General features: G+C 42.0%; 1 protein-coding gene across 3 annotated transcripts in view; it reads left to right on the top strand.

Moving 5' to 3' along the window:
* The window catches only part of PI4K2A (phosphatidylinositol 4-kinase type 2 alpha), a 24,833-nt gene continuing 3,158 nt past the window's right edge, over window positions 1-21,675 (top strand). Inside the window, exons 1-8 of one of the 3 annotated variants that reach the window (XM_004370000.2) lie at window positions 5-482; window positions 6,674-6,874; window positions 12,269-12,400; window positions 12,831-12,984; window positions 17,555-17,616; window positions 19,530-19,629; window positions 20,368-20,501; window positions 20,978-21,037. In XM_004370000.2, coding sequence (XP_004370057.1) covers window positions 48-482; window positions 6,674-6,874; window positions 12,269-12,400; window positions 12,831-12,984; window positions 17,555-17,616; window positions 19,530-19,629; window positions 20,368-20,501; window positions 20,978-21,037 — 1,278 coding nt within the window. In that variant the 5' untranslated portion in view covers window positions 5-47. Of the gene's footprint in view, window positions 483-6,673; window positions 6,875-12,268; window positions 12,401-12,830; window positions 12,985-17,554; window positions 17,617-19,529; window positions 19,630-20,367; window positions 20,710-20,977; window positions 21,038-21,675 lie in introns of those variants that run through there. The other 2 variants (XR_002825604.1, XM_023740547.1) reach the window with 2 other exon arrangements.

The following is a 21,675-nucleotide window of genomic DNA, read 5'->3' on the forward strand; positions in this document are numbered from 1 at the left end:
ACTCAGCTGTGTTGAGCGCCCTGGGTCTGGAGCCCGCGGCCTGAGGGATGGACGAGACGAGCCCCCTGGTGTCCCCCGAGCGGGCCCAACCTCCAGACTACACATTCCCGTCGGGCTCGGGCGCTCACTTTCCGCAGGTGCCGGGGGGCGCGGTCCGAGTGGCGGCTGCGGCCGGCTCGGCCCCCTCTCCGCCAGGATCGCCGGGCCACGACCGGGAGCGGCAGCCACTGCTGGATCGGGCCCGGGGCGCGGCGGCCCAAGGCCAGACCCAAACTGTGGCGGCGCAGGCCCAAGCCCTGGCCACCCAGGCCGCGGTGGCGGCGCATGCCTCGCAGGCCCATCGCGAGCGGAATGAGTTCCCGGAGGACCCCGAGTTCGGAGCGGTAGTGCGGCAGGCCGAGCTGGCCATCGAGCGCGGCATCTTCCCCGAGCGCATCTACCAGGGCTCCAGCGGAAGCTACTTCGTCAAGGACCCTCAGGGGGTGAGAGCGGGGATAGAGACGCAGCCGCTGGCTTCTGGACGGGTGGGATTCTGGGGGCCCGTCCGGGTGAGTTTGGGGCTTCGCATAGCCTGAGGGAGAAGGGGTAGTTGAAAGGCTGCAAAAGGGAGAAACTTAACACTGCGGAGCCCCTGGCAGGATTCTGGGGTGCTACTGAGGACTGGAGATGGGGAAGCTCTGGGGAATAGAGAAATAAATCAGAACCTGTTTGTTGGGGGAAGGGTGAGCGGAAAATGAAAAGAGGAAATTGACCAGATACAGGCGAGGGGGCCAGCGGTGTGGTGGGGCAGTCTGCCTCTGGGCAGAGCCATGCTACGAGATGCTGCTTTCTAGCAGGTTCCTTAGCTTTAAACTATTGGGACTACTTACTCGATCGTTGATGTACAGAGTTGAGGCTTTGAGCCAGTTTTCTCTTTTTTGGACTAAACTATTGTGACCCTGTCCATTAAGGAGAACAGATGAGCCATCAGAGGCTCTGAGGATTCAGTTCCAGCCTTCTTTGTTGTGGGGATGTCTCCTGCCACTGTCCCAGGTCTCTTCTTGGCAGACGATGATGGAGTGGGTGGGCTTACCAGTTCATCTGCGCTGGAAGCGGCTGTCCTGGTTATTGCTCCTGTCTTCTGGGAAGTGATTCAAATGCTTTTTTATGATTCCTCAGTTTAGAATGTGGCGTTTTAGAAACATAGGACTGTCAGCTACCTTTTACTTTCATTGCTCTCCCAGTACTATCAGCAGTTTGCTTTTAAGCTACTCAGGCAGTGTTTGCTGACGTTTATTTTGTCCTCTGCATGTGTATAAACGGGCATGGGGAGGGGATGGAACTGGGCATGGAGTGACCAGAGCAGCAGAAAAATGAATGACCTTTATTCTTTTGGTAACTGCAGAAGAATTTAAGACATTGACCTTCATCAAATCAGATTCAGATCAAACCAGAGATGTCATTTGGAAGAACCAAAAACCAAAGCAAACCCGTTCCCTTCTACTCATTCCGATTCATAGCGATCCTATAGGACAGAGTAGAACTGCCCCATAGGCTTTTCAAGGAGCAGCTGGTGGTTTTGAACTGCTGAACTTTTGGTTACTAGCTAAACTCTTAACCACTGCACCACCAGGGCTTGAATTGGAAGAACAGTGGGTCAGCAATTATCAAGTCTTCTCTTCCTTGTCAAAGTTCTCAGGTGTGTGTGGCTGGTTTATTGAAAAAAATTATTATTGTTGTAACTGTTAAAATGACGGGTGTTAAAGTTCACTCAAACTTTCCCTGCATCTTTCCTGTATTAACTGTTTAGATTGGTGGTGTGCTTTTTTGATAGAGGAGTCCAGAATGGCCATGCTGGGCTGCTATTTTAGCTCTTGGTTAGATTCATTGAATGATCTCGTTATTCCCCCAGAGTCATCCCTGAATTATTATCAAGAACCAGAGAGCAATTCTGCCATCAACTCAGTTAACGGACTGAGTTGGGGAAAGTTTCTGAAGTAGCAAGTCTTTCCAAGGGATAGTAAAATTCTGCTCTCAAATGAAGAAGTAGCAAGTTAAATAGAAAGCTGAGAAGGGAACCATCGCCTCTAAGAGCAAAGAAAGCTGGGTGTCAAAAGGTCTGAATGTTAGCAAGATGCTTTCGTCTTTTTTATTTGAGAACCAGATGATCTAAAACAGGGCTGAGATTATCTTTCATAGGAACTGGAGCAGGAGGAAGATTTTTGTTTTTTTTTTTCATGAGATCATTACAGCTCCGTTGGAAGTGTGTCAGGTCAGCTGAGAAGGGATCTGGTGCTGTGACAGGTGGTAGTAATATGATCTCTCTATTCTACCTGGCAGGTAAAGCCCTACCACCTAAGTACATAGGCCACAGAGAATAATGGACCATGGGTATGTTTCTTGGTGATTTTCAGGATCCCAGTCTCTAAAATTTCCTGGACATTATCCTTTTGTAGAGGGGAAGTTTTGCCCTGACAAAACTTACTATTGTAACCATCCTGCTGCTGCTGAGGAAAATGTGGTTTAGATCAGAGGGTCACTTCTAAATGCTATTGGTGGGTCATACTGGTCCACAGACTCACTCTAGTTGGTATTGTCATCTTTGGTCCGGCTCCAAATGTTTTATTTATCTTATTTAACAAATACTAATACGTTGTCATTGTTAGCTGCTGTTGAGTTGGCCCTTGACTCATGGCGACTCCATGTGTTGCAGAGTAGAACTGCTCCATAGAGTTTTTTTGGCTGTAATCTTTATGGAAGCAGTTCGCCAAGCCTTTTTTCTGTTGAGTGACTGGGTGAGTTCGAACCACCAACCTTGAGACTAGCAGCCATTTCCAAACCACTTGCGCTATATGCCAGGTACTGTTTTAAGTGCTTCATAAATAATAACTCATTTAACCCTCATAACTACCCTCCAAGGTGGGTACTTAATTATTATTCCCATTTTATGGATCATTATACTGAGGCACAGAGCATATAAGCAATTTACCACAGTCTCACAGAGAGTAAGTGGTAGAGGCAGGATTTGGACCCAAGTGGTCTGGCTTCAGAGTTCATGCTCCTAACCACTCTGCCTTGCTGCCTCAGAAAGTTAGTTGGTCATCTAAATTACTGGCTTCTCCTTCCATCTACTGTATTGGTTAGGATTCAGCTTGGCTATGTGTGACAGAATATCTAAAATAATAATGGTTTGAATAAAAGTTCATTTATTGCTCATGTAAAAGAAGACTACAGTCTGTTCAGGGCTGGCATGGAATTTCACTTGATCAGGGATGCCGGCTCCTTCTATAAAGCGGGTCAGCCATCCTTAGCATGCAACTTCTACCTCGTGATCCAAGATGGCTGCTCAAGCTGCAGACGTCTTGTCTGCTTTTCATTCAGTTGGGAGAAGAAAGGAAAATGGAGGACATGCCCCCTCCCTTTAAGGACACTTCCTAGAAATTGCATCAGACCCTCTGCTTATATCCCATTGTCCAGACATAGCTGTGATGGTCGCTGGTAACTGTAGTCTGTTATACCCAGCTAAAAATCAGGGATCCTCTGTCCATGGAAGAACGGAGAACAGAGGTTGGGGGAAACCAGCAGTTTTTGCCATGGCTACTTTTGGAGCTTCTATCTTCCAATTTAGGATGGTTTCTTTCTTGGGGTAAGCAAGTGGGGACTTGGAATAGTGAGATGGAAAATGCTAGATCAGAAGTCATGATGGAGAGTGCTCCAATTACTCCTCCTCACATACATCCCTGCACTTGAGGTCTCTCATGCTCACTCACTTACAGAAGTATTTTTTAGCATTTTCTGTTTTGTGAAGCCAGTAAGATTAGGTGTCCGTATTGCTAAGAATCTTCGGGGTAATAGTTTCAGGGGATCTTCCAGCCTCAATGGTTCCAGAAAGTCTGGATTCCATGAGAATATGAAATTCTGTTCCTCATTTCCCCCCTTTTGATCTTCTTGATTCATCTGTAGAATTCTTGATCTAACTGTTCAGTAATGATAGCCAGGCATCATCCAGTTCTGGTCTCTTGGCAAAGGAGGCAGTTGTTCATGGAGGCATGGACATATATTCGATTTCCTCTACCGATTCCTAACCCTCCTTCCTCTGGTGCTCCCAGCAAACAGAGACCAATTGTTATACCTTGGATGGCTGCCCCCAAGCTTTTAAGACCCCAGGCACTATGGAATAAACCAGGAGTTAGAAAGAAGCACCAAAATCAATACTAGCTCAATTGACTGGAATCTCCCACGAAACCATAACCCTAAGCCAAGGAGAGTATTCTTGATTATTCATTAATACAATTGATTACATGAAGTGAGCATTAGCTTTGGAAATTAGGCCAGAGGCTATCTATTTTGGAAACCTGCAGAGTGTTTTCACACTGTGCGAACTAGAGACAGAGCAAATATTAATGGGATTGAATCGAACTGAGGTCTAAACTTAGCCCTGAAGGACACTTGTTGTTTGTCTCTTTCTTCCTCTCAGTGGTTTCACCAAGCGGTGACATGGATGGGCTTTAATCCTCCCAAATAGCAGTCTAAGTAAAAACGGTGCTTACTGTGCAAATTTAGCTTTAAAACAAGTTCCTTAACCCTGTTCCTCTTTCCTTCCCATCAACAGATTGCCAGCTGTGAACCTGTCCTCTTTAAACATTCTGGTACCACCGTTTCCTCCATGCTTCCCACACTACTGTTCCTCTATCTGTCCAGTCCAGACAGTGTTCTTTAATGAAACCCCTGTAATACTGAGATGCCTTAGTAACCATGATCACTAATGCTTTTAGAGTTAATGAAATGCTCCTTGTGGTGGGACGAAATTGAGACGTGTGAGAGATTAGTCTATAAATGACCAACCTCTCATCAAGTTCTGCTTTCTATAAGTGGAAATGTTTAAGCCTCAGCCCGGGTATTTTTCAGCCATTGCTAGTAGTAGGAATGTCTTGGTCTCCTTTTTGTCGGGGACTAGCTTACTGAACACATTGTGCTTCAGTTAAACTGACTCTTAGGTTCTGGGATATGCCTCACTTGTGTTGCCGTGTGGTTTTACAGAGTTATAGTGAACTCATCAGTCATTCTCTGAGTGGCAAGCCCTTTGTTACTGCTGCTGTGTTGCTGGAACCTGGGACTCCAGGGGAGCAGAGGCAGGAAGATTGTTAACATAGGCCTCTTGATAGCTTCTTTGGATAAGAAAATAATTCTGAAGACTTATGATATGAATGTATGCATTTTACTTTTTCCAGTGAATAAATCAGTTTATTTGTCTTTAAGAATAAATTTATTCTTTTTGTAGGGAGGAGGGGAGTTCAGTATTTCTCTTGGCCCTCTCAAATCTTTGCAAGGCTTCTTGAAGTAACCAGCTTCAAGATTAACCAGTTATTGTTAAAGACATCCACCTTGCCAATTCCTAATGAGCCCTTGCTTAATGCAGGCAGATGAGTGTATGTTTTCAGCTACGACCTGCTATTCAGGAAGTGACATTGACAGAATAATATCCTGTGACCCAGACTAGCTTGCGTTGGCTATGGGGTGAGGAGAGAGGGAGAGTCATATGATAGGAAGATGAATCACTTGGGTTGTATATTTACTTTTCTTCCTTTGAATCACTAGCTTGGGGGACTGGAGGGAATGAAATAAATTTAAAACACCCTCAGAGGCTTACTGATCTGGGGAGGGAAACCTTCAGGAGGGAAGGCCATAGTTCTAGGTTGCAGCAGCTTCCCATATTTCCAAGGACCTTTGAGCATTAAGTTACTGTCAGCTAAAGAAGGTGAATTTAATCTTTGGGGCATCTCATGTCCTGGTCTCTTGCATGTCAGGATTACTTAAGAGAACCCCATTCTAGCCAGGTAGCACATTCTTTTTCCTGCTTTGATTTTTTTCACCGGTTGCTTTCTTAGTTTGTCATTCCTAAACTTTTTATTTCAAGGTCTTGTTAACACCCAGAGGGATAGTAAGACTGATAGAGGAAATCAGTCATTGATGAAAGAATTTTCTTAACCTCATTCCATAATACCTCTTTTATTTCCTTTCAGCTGGTAATTTTTGAGTCTGTACGTAATTGATTTAAAGCAACAATATGTATGTTTGTACCTGCCAACCTTGGGAGTTGGTTTGATGGTGTTAAACTTTTGGCATACAATATAAGGTCCTGTCGGGTAAACGGGGTGAGAACACACACACATGCACACAATATATGATCCATGATTAAGTAAGTTAATTCTTTACTGTTTAAAAGATGACTTTAGAGCCCGCCATACTTTCAATGTGATGCTATCACCTTTCCGGGAGGCAGGAAGCAGCATTGTATTGGCATAAGATTGCTGCCAGTGACTCTAGATCTGCCACTGAGTTGGCTTTTGTATCTTGCTTCTAGAAATGTAGAAATCCATTTACCTTGTTTGTTAGAAGCACAAAGTTAATAGGTACTGATATGAGGGAAGAGAGATGGAGAAGTAAAGCAGCAAGGAAGAACAAGGAGACTTCGGACCTTCTTAGGTCACAGCTCTTTCTAGCAGTGGGTCTCTTACCTGCACATATGACCTGATGTCTTTCCCTTACCAGCTGGGGAGAATCCTCTGTCTGAGTGTAAGTGAGAATTTTCTGCCTATGCCCTCTCTTTTCCTTCTAAATTCCTGCTGACTCAGTCTTGGGTCTACTTCATTCAACTTGCCTTTAACTTCTCCTTCTTCTGTTATCTCTGTAGAAGATCGTTGCTGTCTTCAAACCCAAGAATGAAGAGCCATATGGGCAGCTTAATCCTAAGTGGACCAAGTGGCTGCAGAAACTATGCTGTCCCTGCTGCTTTGGCCGTGACTGCCTTGTCCTCAACCAGGGATATCTCTCAGAGGCAGGGGCTAGCCTGGTGGACCAAAAACTGGAACTCAACATTGTGCCCCGTACAAAGGTAAGTGACTCATTTCTAGGGAGCCTTATTGCCTGGCCAGAGTTTTCCTGGGCCCTAAGCCCTGGTACATGTTAGCGGGAACATTAGGTCCAGTGAGGGCTATTTATGCCAAATCTGAGGTTCTTAACCTTTTTCTTTGGTGGAAGAAGAAAATTAGGCTCATGATTTGATCATCTGATGAAAGCTATCCCCAGAAGGATACGTATAAAATATTTGCATATGATTTCAGGGCGTTCATAGACCCTCTGATGCTCATCTGTGCGTTCCCTGGATCTTTAGAACCCAGATAACCCCAAGCTGGTTAGAAACATAGATACTTTTATGGGTTGCTTTCTTGGACTTCTGAGTCAATCCAGCGTTTAGATACAGTCTAGAGTGAACTAGCTGATGTCAGCTAAGCACTCAAGCAAGGTTCTGGCAAGGAAGATTCTAGGATGGGCTTCAGGTTAGAGTGAAGGTCGGGCCTGAACTCCTACAGGGAGCTGGCATGGAATTCTCTTCACCCATCCTAATCTGTGGAATTCTGGGACTTGTCTGAACATATCAAAATAGGGGTCCTATTTCCAGGCAGATCCACTGTGGTGTGATGGATCGCTTTTATATGGCCTTTCTGCCATGGTCTCGTAATTCCCACCAAATAACTGCAAATGAGGTGCTCATGGCCCACCAGGGGGATTGGATAGCTTGCTAATAATGCAGATAAGGTGCATGGCACCCTTGTGGGGGTGGGGCAATGCAAATAAGGTGTATGGAACCCTAATGAAGGGATTGGTCAGTTTTGCCATCCCACTAGGCTTAAAATGAGCCATTCCAGAGGTGGACAGGGGAGACCTCACTACCAGCAAGAAAGAAGAGCTAGGAGTGGAGCGTGTCCTTTGGACCTGGGGTTGTTGCACTGAGAACCTCCTAGACCCAGGAGACAGAGAGAGCTATTTTATTGAAGATGGTGAGAAACAGTGAGAAGCAGCGGCGGAGAAATGGCAGCAGCAGAGGCAGCAGAAGCAGGAGACCGGCAGGAGATGGTGGGGTGGGCTTCCCAGCCCACAGAGCAGGAAAGCTAAGTGCCTTCAGGAGGATGCTTGCTGGCAGAGTGGGGTGCCTCCAGGCATTTGTTGGCAGAGCTAGGCTTGCTGACTTCTGGAGCTAGAGAGCTGAGCACCTTTGAGCTGAGGATTATTGGTGGAGAGGGGCACCTCTGGGCACTTATCGGTAGAGCTAAAGAGTTTTGTAACACTTGCCCGAGCAGGGCAGAGGCCAGGCCAGCCCAAGAGTCCCAAGGGGCCAAGGGGCTGAGAGGCCAAGGGCCAGGGAGAGGCCTGCCTATGGGCGTGGCTGAGAAGCTGTCCTGACTGAAGAGCTATATCCTGTGTGGTTCCTGATCCTAAATTGTAACCTGTTACTTCCCTAATAAACCCCAAAATCATGAGTATTGTCTGTGAGTTCTGTGTGGCCATTGCAAGAAATTATTGAACCCAGCAGAGAAGTAGAGAGTGCCGTGGGAGGGATGGCTGGTGTCAGAATTGATAAAAAGGTTGGAGAGGGGAGGTATGTCTAACCTCCGCTTTGTAGGAATCAGCCTTGGGCTGATGCTGATGGTGATTCTCTCTACCCGTTGTGAAGTTAAGAGTTTAGACGCCTCCACCATGCAATTTTTACATTCACAGTTAGAATCTTAACTTTGTGTTATAGACTCAGTTGAGGTTGTGTTCAGTGTTTGGACCATCCCCCCAGAAAAATGTGTTTAAATACAGAATTGAGTTGCATTCACTTTCAGGGAATTTGCTGATCCCAGGTTGAGGACCCCTATACTGTATACAAGATATTCCCTTTGATTCGTGAAACTTTCCAAGGGTTATGAGGGGAAGGAATCTGCTGGTCAGCATATGAACATTTAAGGACATGTCATCACCCACTGAGTATGTGGATACCTGAGGTTTAGTAACAACTGAAGGTGGAACTCTGATTTGGTGCCCTAAGGCTGTAGGGGCATCTCTGTAGCTCCAGACAGGGTATCGGGGTCTTGACCCTTTTTGAGAATCTGATGAAACGTATAAATCCTGTTCCCCGAAGAAAACACACATATTTACAATCATGGTTTTGCATGTATAATTTCAGGAGGGTGGTTCATACTCTAGCTGAAGTCTATCGTTGACCCCCTAAGGACCATGGCCTCTAGATTAAAAACCTCTGCTTGAAGTTTTCTTTGCAGTTTTAGGATGCAGACTCTGAGGGCAAAGAGATTGATCAGCAGACAGCAACTTCCCTTCAAACCTGTTTTTCTTTTTTCAGGGTATTTTAGAAGAGAATGTGATATAGTAGATGTTTGTGTCTACTCCTTTGCCACTGAACTCCCAATAGTAAGTCAACTAGTGTGTAAGTTTGTAGAAGTCAGGAACCGTTTCTTGAAATTTCTTTTTCCCATTCTCAGCACCTAGCAAGGTACTAATAGTAAACATTCAGTAAGTACCAGCTGAACCAGTGAGTGAATATCACATCATGAGAAGCTATTCCAATGATTGCCCAGCATCACAGGTCTATGGAGAGAATATTTGGCTGGCTCGCAGTTCCCATTTGACTTCTAATTCACTGCGTGGCCTTGAGTACCTCATTCCTTCCCTTCATGCTTTAGTTTTCTCTGTTCATGCAGGTAGTTAAAACAGAACACTTTGGACATCTTGTGTGATAATTAATGCTGCTAAGATCTCCTGCCTAACCTAAAATCCTCCTCTTAGGCTACTCCTAGACTCTGAAAACTTTTAAATACTCTTTGCTCATCACGGTGTAATTTCCTTCTTTTGCTAGGCGGATATCAGACTGCCCCTGGCCCTGTGCCTGCCTGCTCTGACCAGGCTTCTGGAGTTCAGTGCCTAAGAATTAGAGGGCTTGAGTTTGAATTCTGGATCAGCAGCTTTTTATTTGGGTGACCATTGTGTGAGTCACTGGAACCCTCCTATACTTAGTTTCCTCACTGTGAAAAATAAGAATATAAATAGTTCCTATTTTATAGGGTGATTATCAAGATTACACGAAACAACACATGTAAAGCATGTATGTAGCACAGTGCCTGGCACAATGTAAATGCTCCATACGTGTTAGCCTGTATTGTTATGAGCTATTCTAATCATGAATGTCACCCCACAATCCCCTTCTTCCCCATCTCTGGTCTTCCTTTCTCCCTATTAGAGGACCTTAATGAGACCTGAGGATCTTTTGCATCAAAAAGTCAGCAACAACAAAAACACGTATCTTCTATGGGACTGAGATGAGACAGAACTTTGCATGTTAGATACAGCTGCTGGAGGATAGTGAGAGGAAGGCTGTCCCCTCTCTGCCTCCCTGACCCTTGTGACAGGATTCTGTCCAGTTGATCAGAGCATCTGTCACTATGGAAACGGGGCTCACTTGCAATGGAACTTCAAATAGTAAGGCTCTAATTCTTACTTGCTAGCAGCCTTTCTCCCTGTTCCTGTGAGGTTCCAGGTTATTGTGGTTTCATTACTTACAAGGGAAAAGGTTGTTTGTTACAAAAAGTGATCAAAAGTAAATCTCATGGGGAAAAGGGTGGTTTATGGCTTACGTTGGTTTGAGAGAGCCAAGGTTTTCTCTATGGAATGGGTTTGCCTTAGGAAAACCCTTTCTTCCTTCATTGCTATGGCAGAGTTTCCTGATGTTGTAAGGTGGGAGTGCCCACTACAGTACTTTGCACATCCATTTTGAGACTCTTAACACTAGATGGATGGATGGAATTATTTGAACTATCTGCCTCCAAGGTTCATGGGCAAAATAATTACTCATTTGTAATGAATTTTGCAAGGCTTAGGAAAAGGAAGAATTATACTGTAAATTTGATCTTAGGTATGTATATGGTAAAACCCACTTGTTGCTATCTCTGAAAGAGGCTTGTAACTCATCCATTCATTCATTAAACATTTAATGAACATGTGCCAGACACTGTGGTAGGTGCTGGGGATGTGAATAAGATGTTTTCTGCCTCCCCAAATCTCATTAGTCTTAAGAGAGAAGTTAGACATACAGATAGATAATCACAAGACAATATGATAAATGTGGTAGTAGATACATATACAGATTACAGTGATGTCACTGCAATTTGACAATCAAGTGTAATACTGATGGCTAATTAAAAATTTTTTTGAATAGGCAGTGCATGCAAACAGTGCAAAAATAAGACACAGAAGAGTAAACAGAAAATTAATTCAGCTTCCCTCCTACCTGTCTCCCAGACACTCAGTTTCCTTCCTCAGAGACAGCTGTTATTACTAGTTTCTTGTGTAATATTCCAGATATATTCTCTGTGTAAATATGCATATATATAGCAATATATTAAAAATTAAAACCAATTCTTATGTCTGTTTATTTTTTAAAATATGAATATTTACACATAGTAAAAAAATTCAGAAGTAAATAAAAAGATATAGAGTAAATTACAATCTGTTTTGTTTCGTTTTTTAATGATATTGTGTTTTCATTGGAAGGTTTATACAGCAGTTTAGGTTCCCATTCAACAATTTCACGTTTTTCAATGACCTTGGTTACATTCTTCACAATGTGTGAACATTCTCATTATTTCCATTCTGGTTGTTCCGTTTCCATTAATCTAGTTTCCCTGTCCCTTTACCTTCTCATCTTTGTTTTAAAGTAATTGTTGACCATTTGGTCTCACTCATAATTTTTTAAAGGAGCACAGTACTCATAGTGATATTCTTTATTTTGTGAGCCAATCTATTATTTAGCTAAAAGGTGACCTCAAGGGCTTATTTCAGTTCAAGGTTTAAAGAGTATCTCAGGGCAGTAGTCTCGGGGAGTCCTCCAGTCTCAACCGCACAGTCTGTTTGTATATGGAGAGAAAGATATGCCTCCCTTAGACAGGCCGTCTCATGGGCAGGGATTGGGCCATCACCTCCTAACCCAGGAGGTGGCCGTAGTAGGGTATTTCACTCTGGCTGCTGTAGCAACCCCTGAATCTCAGTGGTTTAACACAGTAAGAGTTCATTTCTTGCTCATGTCACAGACCCATGCTAGTTAGGCAGCTCTCCATGTAGTGACAGGAGGTCTAGGTTCCTTCCGTGATGTGTCTCTGCCATCTCAGGACCCATCATTTCCAGCTGCACAGATTGGAGAATATGAACTAAGGGCCATGTGGGGGATGTTTGGGACCAGGTCTGGAAGTAGTGTGCATACAGCACTTCATCTGCATTCCATTGGCCTAAACTGGTCATATACCCTATCCTAGCTACTAGGAAGGCTGAGAGTGCATTCTTTTTGTGTGCTCTGGAAGAGGAATAGAGTTGGTGAGCATCTAGCTGTTCTCTGCCATAGTGGTCTGATTCCTTAAACTTGATTCTAACCTGGATATCTCTTCTCTTTCTGCTATAGGTAGTATACCTGGCCAGTGAGACCTTCAACTATAGTGCCATTGACCGAGTGAAGTCCAGGGGCAAGCGGCTTGCGCTAGAGAAAGTGCCAAAAGTTGGGCAGAGATTTAACCGCATTGGGCTACCGCCAAAGGTATAGACTGAGGTTCTGAACCTATGTGGCTTATCAGAGGTGACGTGTGATGATTTTAGTGGCATAGTGATCCAAATGGTGAAGCAAGATGCCTGTAGACTCACAAATGGTATGTGAATAGCCTGCCCTGAGGCTCCTGTCTTCGTCATTTCTGTCAAGGATCTGAGGTTTGGAGAATATTTCTCCAGAGAGTAAAAGACCCTAACTTTCTCATTTTACTCCTCTGAGCGATTTGGATGGGCTTCTTGAATTTGTACGGGCAATCATTGTCACACTCTTTTCTCCTGTACCTGCTAGGAAGTGAAGATTTTGAAAAAGTCCTCTTCTCTAATATAAACTCCACAGGGCCTTGGTGGGTACCTGACTTATTCCAGGGGTCTTTGGACTCGGGCTGTAGGGAAATACCTTTGTTCCTAACTCTTGGTTCCAGGTCGGTTCATTCCAGCTCTTTGTTGAAGGCTACAAAGATGCAGACTACTGGCTGCGGCGTTTTGAAGCAGAACCACTCCCTGAGAACACTAACCGGCAACTACTGCTGCAGTTTGAGCGGTTGGTGGTGCTGGATTACATCATCCGCAACACTGGTGAGCAGCTGTAGGTGGTCCCTTGCCCTGTGCCAGATGGTAGAGGCATGGGGGAGGGAGGCCGGGAGGCTTGCAGGGTTTGGGAATCAGAGTATCTTACCAGGATGAGGTTTTTCTAATCAGAGTGGTTGTGCACATCTGGGGAGGGTCTGAGAGAATACATTCCCATGTCAAGCCATATCATGTGTCCTTATCAGAGGTGGTGAGGACGGGAACAAGTATTTGTATTTATCTTACCCTCTTTCCTGGTCCCAGACAAAAGACACTTGGCTCTTCCAGAGCTCTGTGAAAAGTAGTCTTATCCTTGATCCCCAGTCATTGTTGTGACTTGATGTCACAAGAATGTCAAGAATGACAAGACTTTGATGTCACATCATTCTTTTTCTAATATCTTGAGGCAGATGCTTAGGTCATCAATTTTTAGCCTTTCTCTTTTTCTAGTATATATATTTTAAGGCTTAACTTTCATTTTAAGCATAGCTTAGCTGCATCCTACAAACTTTTTTCATTGTAATCAGTTCAAAATATTTTCTAACTTTCATTGTGCTTTCTTCTTTGACTCATAGGTTATTTAAAAGAATATTTGTAGCTGTATATTATGGAGAATTTTAAACGTATATAAAGGTAGAGAGAGTGGTGTACTTATTACCTATGTACTTGTTACCAGCTTGAACATTTAGTACATAAGGCCCCACTCGCTGCTGTCCCCATTTCCTGCTGGATTGTTCTAAAGCAAATCCCAGACATCATATCATCCTATCTAGAAATGCTGCAATATGTTCTCTAAGAGAAAAAGACTTTTTTTTAGTATAACCACCATCTAATGTCCTATGTGTTCAAATTTCCCCAGTTGACTCTGAAATGTTTTTATACAGTTGATTTGTTCAAATCATGATCCAAACAAGGTCTAGATATTACATTTGGTAATATGTTTCTTAAGTGTCTTAATTTTAGAAAGTTCTACCTCTTTTTTTTTTTCCTTGCGTTTTATTTGTTGAAGAAACTGGGTTATTTGCCCTGTAGAATTTCCACATTCTGCATTTGGCCTATTTATATCCCTTTGGTGTTATTTAACATGCTCTTCATCCCCTCTGTTTCTTGTAAGTGGATAGCTAGGTCTAAAGACTTGTCAAATTTGGGTTTGTACTTTTATTCTGACGTAATTTCAGAGTAATAGAAGCATTGCAGGAATAATATAAAGAATTTCCATGTATTCTTCACTCAGGTTCCCTAAATGTTAGCATTTTAGTACACTTGCTTTATCATTCTCTTATCAGAGAGGTACGTATTTATGTATGTGTGTGTATATATATATGTATTGATACACTCACACACACGTCTGTGTATATGTGTCCATGTATTTTTTTCCTTAACAATTTGAGAGTAAATTGTAGAAAGGTTACCTCTTTATCCCTAAATACTTTCATGTATGTATTTCCTAAAAACAAAGATATTCTTTTACACAACAACAGTACAGTTAAAAAATTCAGGAAATTAACATTGATACAATGCTATTATCTATCTAACCTATAGACCATATTCAGATTTTGCCAATTTTCCTCATAATATCCTCACAGCAAAAGAAAATTCTGGATCACATGTTACATTCAATTGTAATCTCTTTAGCTTTTTTTTTTTTTTTTTTGATCTGGAACAATTCCTCAGTCTTTCTTGGTCTTGCATGATATTGACATTTTTAGAGTACAGACCAATAATTTTTTTAGAATCTCTCCCAATTTGAGTTTGTCTGATGTTTCCTCATTATTATGTTTGGGTTATGCTGGTTTTGGCAGGAATAGAAGTGATACTTCATTTTCGGTGTATCATATCAAAAGACACATAATGTCCCATTACTGGTAATGTTAACTTTGGTTAATGTGGTATCTGTTAGATTTTTCTTTACTGTAAAGTTACTTACTATTTGTTCCTTTGTGGGGGAGATACTTTGAGACTATGTAAATATCCTGTTATTCACACTTTAATCCACTGGTTTTGGCATCTGTTGATGATTCTTGCCTGAATCAGTTATTACTATGATGGGTGCCAAATGGTGATGTTTTCCTAACTATGTCATTCCTTCTACATTTATTAGTTGATGTTCTACTGTAAGGAGGGGCTTTCCTCCCCACCCACCCCCATTCATTTATTTATATATATATCAGTATGGACTCATAGATTCTTATTTTACTTAATAAGGTATAATTACTTACTGTCATTATTTATTTTGATGCTCAAATTATTCCAGATTTGGCCAGTGAAAACCCTTTTAATCTTACTCTATGTCATTTTGGCATGTCCTCATCATTCTTTGAGCACTTTCTTACTTTCTGTCATAAAATAATCCAGGTTTACCTTGTACTTTTCTAGTCCCAGCCCTGGAATCAGCCATTTCTCCAAGGAGCCCTGGTTCCTCTTATTGGGCAGTGGTATTTAGAAGCCAAGATCCAAATGCCAGATGTGCTCATTGTTACTGGGGTATCATTGCTTCTAGGACCTCCTAGTGGACAAGTTTATTTATACATATATACATGTACATATGCACATATATACATATATACTTGTATAACACACACACACACACACACATACACACACATATATAAAACTCCATGAAATAATGTTGTTGTCATTATTAGTGTTATTAATAAACTTTTTATTGTGGAGAATTTTGAACATACACAAATAAGCAGAATAGTGAACCCTTGTTTACCTGTCATCCTAGCCCCAACAACCACCATTGATCAATGGCCAACCTGCCCCATTCACACCTCCTTTTTACTTACCCGTCTCCTTTATTATTTTAATGCAAGTCTCACATATGATATAATTTCATAATTCATTCATAATTATTTCATTATGTATCTATAAAAGGTAAGAACTCTTAAAAAAGACAATATACTACTATCACACCTTAACAAAATTAACAATATTTATTTAGATTTACTAATGTATTTACCCATTTTATTTAAAAATTCCTTTTTGCTTCTCCAAACTTCTATCTGAGATTGTGTTCCTTTGACGTAGAGAATATGTTAGTACTGGTTTGCCGGTGATGAATTCTCTGTTTTTGTCTACCTGAAAATGTCTTTTTTTCCCCTTTTTTTTGGAAGGATATTTTTGCTGAGTATAGAATTTCAGAGTTGGCAGTTATTTTCTTTCAGCAGTTTTGGGGAAAAAGTATTCCATTGTCTTCCCTGCTTCCATGGTTTCTGTTGAGAAGTCAGTTTTCCATCTGTTGTTGCTTCTTTGAAGTAATCTGTTTATTTTTCTCTTGCTCCCTTTAAAATTTTCCCTCTTCGGTTTTCAACGGTTTTGCTGTGCTATGCCCAGGTACAAGTTTTCTTTGTATTTATCCTATTAGGGATTAACAGGGCTCCTTGAATCTGTAGTTTGTAATCATTTGTCAGTTTTGGAAAATTCTCAGCTATTATTTCTTCATATATTAAGTATCATTTTCTTCTCCTCCTCTTCTGGGATTCCAGCTACACATATATTAGATATACCATATTTTGATGCAAATAACATGCACCTTCTACATTTGTTTGCCAGCTGTGCCCTCCCCTTGTGTTTTTTTAAGTGCACTATGCTAATTTTTTCTTCAGCAACATGAAAATACCTCCCGGGGGGGAGGTGTGGCTGGCAAACAAACACAGAAGGCATGCATGGTTTGCTTAAAAATATGTTACATCCATTTATACCTTCTCCCCCCCACCATGTGCTTCATTCTGCTATTTTTTTCTAACCTGTCTTCCAAATCACTCCTTTTCTAGTATGATTTACTGTTAAACTTATCTATTGAGTTCTTAATTTTGGTTATTGTATTTTTCAGTTCTAGAATTCCTACTTGATTCTTTTTTTTATAGATTCCTGTTTTCTGCTGATGCTCTTAATCTTGCCTTTTATCTTCTTGAACATTTTAAAGTTTGTATTAGATATTTCCATCATTTGGAGCCCCTGTGGTTCTGTTTTAATATTCTATTGTTTGTCTTTTTCATTCATCTGTCATCTTGTGTCTTTCTGTGCCTGATTATTTTTGTCAGGTACTGTATATCAAAAATTGTAGAAATATTTGGAGGCTAGGGTGCTAATATAAATCCGATCTGAGAAAGATATTTACTTTTCTCAAGCAGCTAAGGACAACAGCAATCTAGGATCACTTTAATCTAATTTCAGGTATTGAGGGGAAGCTGGACTTACTTTCAGGTTATAGCCCTTCAGGTATCAACCCAGAGCGTGGGTGATTTACCAGGCTCCCCTCCTGCTTAATAGGCACTAGACTACAATTTTTGTCTCTCTAGTTCCACAAGGCTGTTAGACTACTGTTTCACCTCTCAGCCTCCACCTCTTTTCAAATCAGCAGGTGCTCTAGGGGAAAATAAGCCACAAATGCTGGACTCCCCTCTCTGGAGTTCCTTCCTTTCCCAGATCCTAACACTGTAATTCTTCATGGTTTTGTTAAAAATTGTTCTCAGTAGAAGAGTTGGTCCAGGCATCCAAAATAACTAGTCCATCATTAACTGGAAGTGGAAGTCACCCCCGTTTTCTCTGCTAACTTTGTTTCTGTCCACAGATCGAGGAAATGACAACTGGCTGATTAAATATGACTGCCCAATGGATAGTTCAAGCTCTCGGGTAAGAGGCTGATCTATATCTTGAAGAAGGGTATCTGTATAATATGGAAGCGTATTAACGGTCAGAGACTTAGGTCACATTAAGTTAAGAAGAATCACGATAGCACAGGTGTTTAAAATTGATAGAAGAGTTAATATTTGCTATCATCTTTTTCAATTGACTTTATTTTTTAGAGCAGTTTCAGATTTACAGTAAAATTGTGTAAAAAATAGAGCGAGTTCCTGTGTACTCCTCCCCTTGCTTGCTGTTCTGCTGTTATTAACATCTTGGATTCCTGTTGTATATTTGTTACAGTTGATAAACCAATATTAATACATTATTATTTACTAAAGTCCATAATTTACATTAGAGTTCTTCAGTCTATGTTAGGGAATACTTTTCTAATTGAGGTTAATAGGAGTAGCATGAAGACAAGGTCAAGTAAGTTTGGAACATATTACATACTATATTTGTTTCTTGGAGATCCACATTGCACAGTAGCATAGTAAAGGTCTGAGAAATACTGCATTAAATGAACCTATTTAACTCTGGCCCAGTGATTTCTAAACTTCTTTGGCCATAGAACATTTCTCTCACAACAGACCACAATTCCACAGAACGCTTATTTAGAAAAAGCTGCCACTTGCTTTACTCTCTTGTTCCTTTCATCCTCCACCACACTTCTCTATCGCTGCTTAGTCTGCATGGTTTTTAAAATTAGTGGGACAACTTCCTGGAGAAGGAGAGTAAGGTTGGTTTTTTTTCCTTACAGTGTTTTTACCTCCTTTTCTAACACAGGTAGTCCTCAACTTACGACAGGGTTTCATTCTGATGACTCCGTTGTAAGTCAGTTCTGACATAAGTCAAATACCTCATTTGTTTTTTCAGTTTTAATTGTTATTGCCTTTTATTATCAGTATCTTTATAAATCCAATCTTTATTTGTCTTTGGGGGTTGACTTGAGAATGATAACATCAGCAAATTATGTGCTGCAGTGTTGTATGTAGTACATATTATTACTAACAATAAAATGTAAAAAAGAAACAAAAATGGTCAGTCCTAAGTGTGGTTCATCGTAACTTGAATATGTCATAAGTTGGGGACTACCTGTAGTGATTCTCAAATTTTGTGCATCAGAATCACCTGAAGAGCTTACTAAAAATAGTGCAGATTCTCCAGGCCTTTCCCCCAGAGACTGATTCATCGGATCTGGGGTGCAACTCAGGATTCCACATTTTTAATAAGGTATCCTGGGGGATTCTGATGTGGGTGTCCTGGAACCACAGTCCCTATTCCTGTGATGGCACCAATGAACCTGAAGCATGGAGTCAGGTGGGGAGGCATGAGAGTCCCGGATATAGGCCGTCACATGTGACCTGCCACACTCTGTTTGCATTCAGCTCTTGTGCCTTTCCTTTTTATGTATCACTGAAGCAGGGAAACAGACTTCCTTGTGTACCAGAGCAGCCAGATGTTATCTTCCATGGTTGTTGTGTTGTCTCACTGGAAAATGTGGTCACCACCAGTGAAGTGGCTTCTGAGTCAAGGTGCACACAATAGGACCTTGACCAACCAACGCTGATTTTTTTTCTTTTCATACTCTCAGGATTCTCAGTGCCTTTCCCTAGGAGTAATGGCATGTAATTATCTCTTGTTGTTGTCATTTCCCTCCTTATCAAGGGCAGTGGCAACTCCTGGAGCAGTATGCCTTTTCCTAAGATGAGAAAGGGACTCTGATAACCTTGGACAAGCCCAGTCAGAGGTGCCATAAATGTACTAAGGTCAGGTACCAGTATGGAAACCAGTTCAGAGGGTAGCTCAAAATATGTTGAATAAGGAGAGTGGCTGAGGGAGTTGAGATGAGATGCTTTGCTTCTTTAAAGGGCCTGAGATAGATGGAATCCCTAAGTAATTAGTCTTTCCTTGCTTTTCAGGACACAGACTGGGTGGTGATAAAGGAGCCTATTATCAAGGTGGCTGCCATAGACAATGGGCTGGCTTTTCCACTGAAGCATCCTGACTCCTGGAGGGCGTGTAAGTCTCAAGACCACTGTGGTCTGGCTCTTCTCTTGCTTAGTCTCAGTTTCCTCATCTGTGCAATGGAGATAATAGTACCTCTATCATAGGATTGTTCTAAGAATTGATACTGGTTATACACTTTAACACAATGGCTGGCACATGGCAACTACTCCATGATGCAATAAGCTATTATAATTTTTACTTTATATTATTCCCATTGGAAACATAAAGTTTTGTTTTTTCATCTCCACTTCCCATTCTTATTCTTTCAGAGGACTAGCTTATTATAATGTATTCTCTTTGTCTGTAAAGCTAAGCTGCTGTCAGTGCTCTGTCTTCTTGCTAACATGCTGGAAGCCAGCCCCTACCCCATTAAAACTAAGAAACTTTTGGGAAGGGGGAGAAATATAAGCAGGGGGTCAACTAGCCCCTTTTGCAGCATTACTCTATCTCTTCTGAAGAACCATCTCAATGTTTTATTGGCAAGTAATTGCTTCTAGATAGGCTGGGTATTGCAAGTTCATGTACTGTCTGGGAAAGAGCACAGGCTCTGGGATTAGGCAGACCTGGGTTTGAATCCTGGTCCCTCCATTTACTAATGTAACTTTAGAGTTAACAGCCCTTGTAAGTTTTCTTTTCTGTTGTATATCAGGGAAAGAAGGGTTCTGTCTCTTGCAGTGCCCTAATGGGCAGAGGACACAGATGGACAGGGACTTTTCAACACCAGGTTTGCTTTTGGCCTTTCCTTTTCAGATCCTTTTTACTGGGCCTGGTTGCCCCAGGCAAAAGTCCCATTCTCTCAAGAGATCAAAGATCTGATTCTTCCAAAAATTTCGGACCCAAACTTCGTCAAGGACTTGGAGGAAGACCTGTATGAACTTTTCAAGGTTAGCCCTGGGAACCTCAGCCTTATTGCCATATAGAAGAAGGATTTCCTAATGGTATTTCTAATTGGTCCTGATACAAGCTGAGAGGGGATGGCTGATACCCTTCTGACTTGACTTATTCAATGAAGAGCAGGATTCTCACATGTGGACAGCAGGACCTAGTTTGGATGGGTTTGAAAGAAATTGACAGCTGTGATGGATTGCACTGGTGTGTATCCTGTGCTTCATGTGGCTGTAATGTATTCACAGAGCTCTCATTTTCAGTTGGAGCACTAGGAGCCTAGAGTTCTGTAGAGCAGTAATGAGACTCAGGACAAGGTATTTACTTGTTCTGTTTCCTCTTCTGTGAAACAGAGAGCTTGGGATGGTAGCTAACTTCTCCAAGCCTTTTTTTATTGGAAAGTTTCTAATTAGGGGAGAAGATGGGCTCCTCTGAGGGGTTTATACAGGTTCCATCTCCATCTCTTCGTTTGCAGAAAGATCCTGGTTTTGACAGGGGCCAGTTCCATAAGCAGATTGCTGTCATGCGGGGACAGGTAAGCCTGGGACATCCTCCAGATGTCTTCCGTGGGATCTGTCTGGGAAGTATATGCTTATGTTGAGCAAGTGTGTAAAGCTCGTGTTTTGCAGCCCTTTTTAGTCTATTGTATATATTTTTTACTGCTAGGACACACGAGAGAGGAAAGGTAGCCCCCCCAAATCTCTTATCTCTTCCATGTTACCCAGTGCTTTGTGAAGTATCTGCATGTGCTAATCTTAGTGCCAGTTAATGGATAATTCATTGGTAACTAAACCCAGTCCTCAAGTTGCACAAGGCAGGTAGCTTGGTGGTGAAGAGCTGGCTTCTGGAGTCAGATCACTTCTCCACTTAACAAGCTCTGTGGCCCTGGGCAAGAGCCTCTGCTTCCTTGTTTATAAGATGGGATAGTAATAATAATTGGCAGAGTCGGCTGGAGGGCAAATGAGAGAGTGCTTATCAAGTGTTTAGTGCAAACAGTGCCTGGTACATGGTAAACACACAGATATTGGCTATGGTTATAATGTTTGCTGTTACAGTTCTAGTCATACTATTACTTTTCTTTCTACTTCACCTTCCAAAGGGAGCTAAGGAAATTTAAGGTATTGTTACTATTCCAATGTATAACCCCCCCAAAAAAACCCATTGCCATCAAGT

Source organism: Trichechus manatus, unplaced genomic scaffold (genome assembly GCF_000243295.1).
Source record: "Trichechus manatus latirostris isolate Lorelei unplaced genomic scaffold, TriManLat1.0 scaffold00007, whole genome shotgun sequence".
Lineage (NCBI taxonomy): Eukaryota > Metazoa > Chordata > Mammalia > Sirenia > Trichechidae > Trichechus > Trichechus manatus.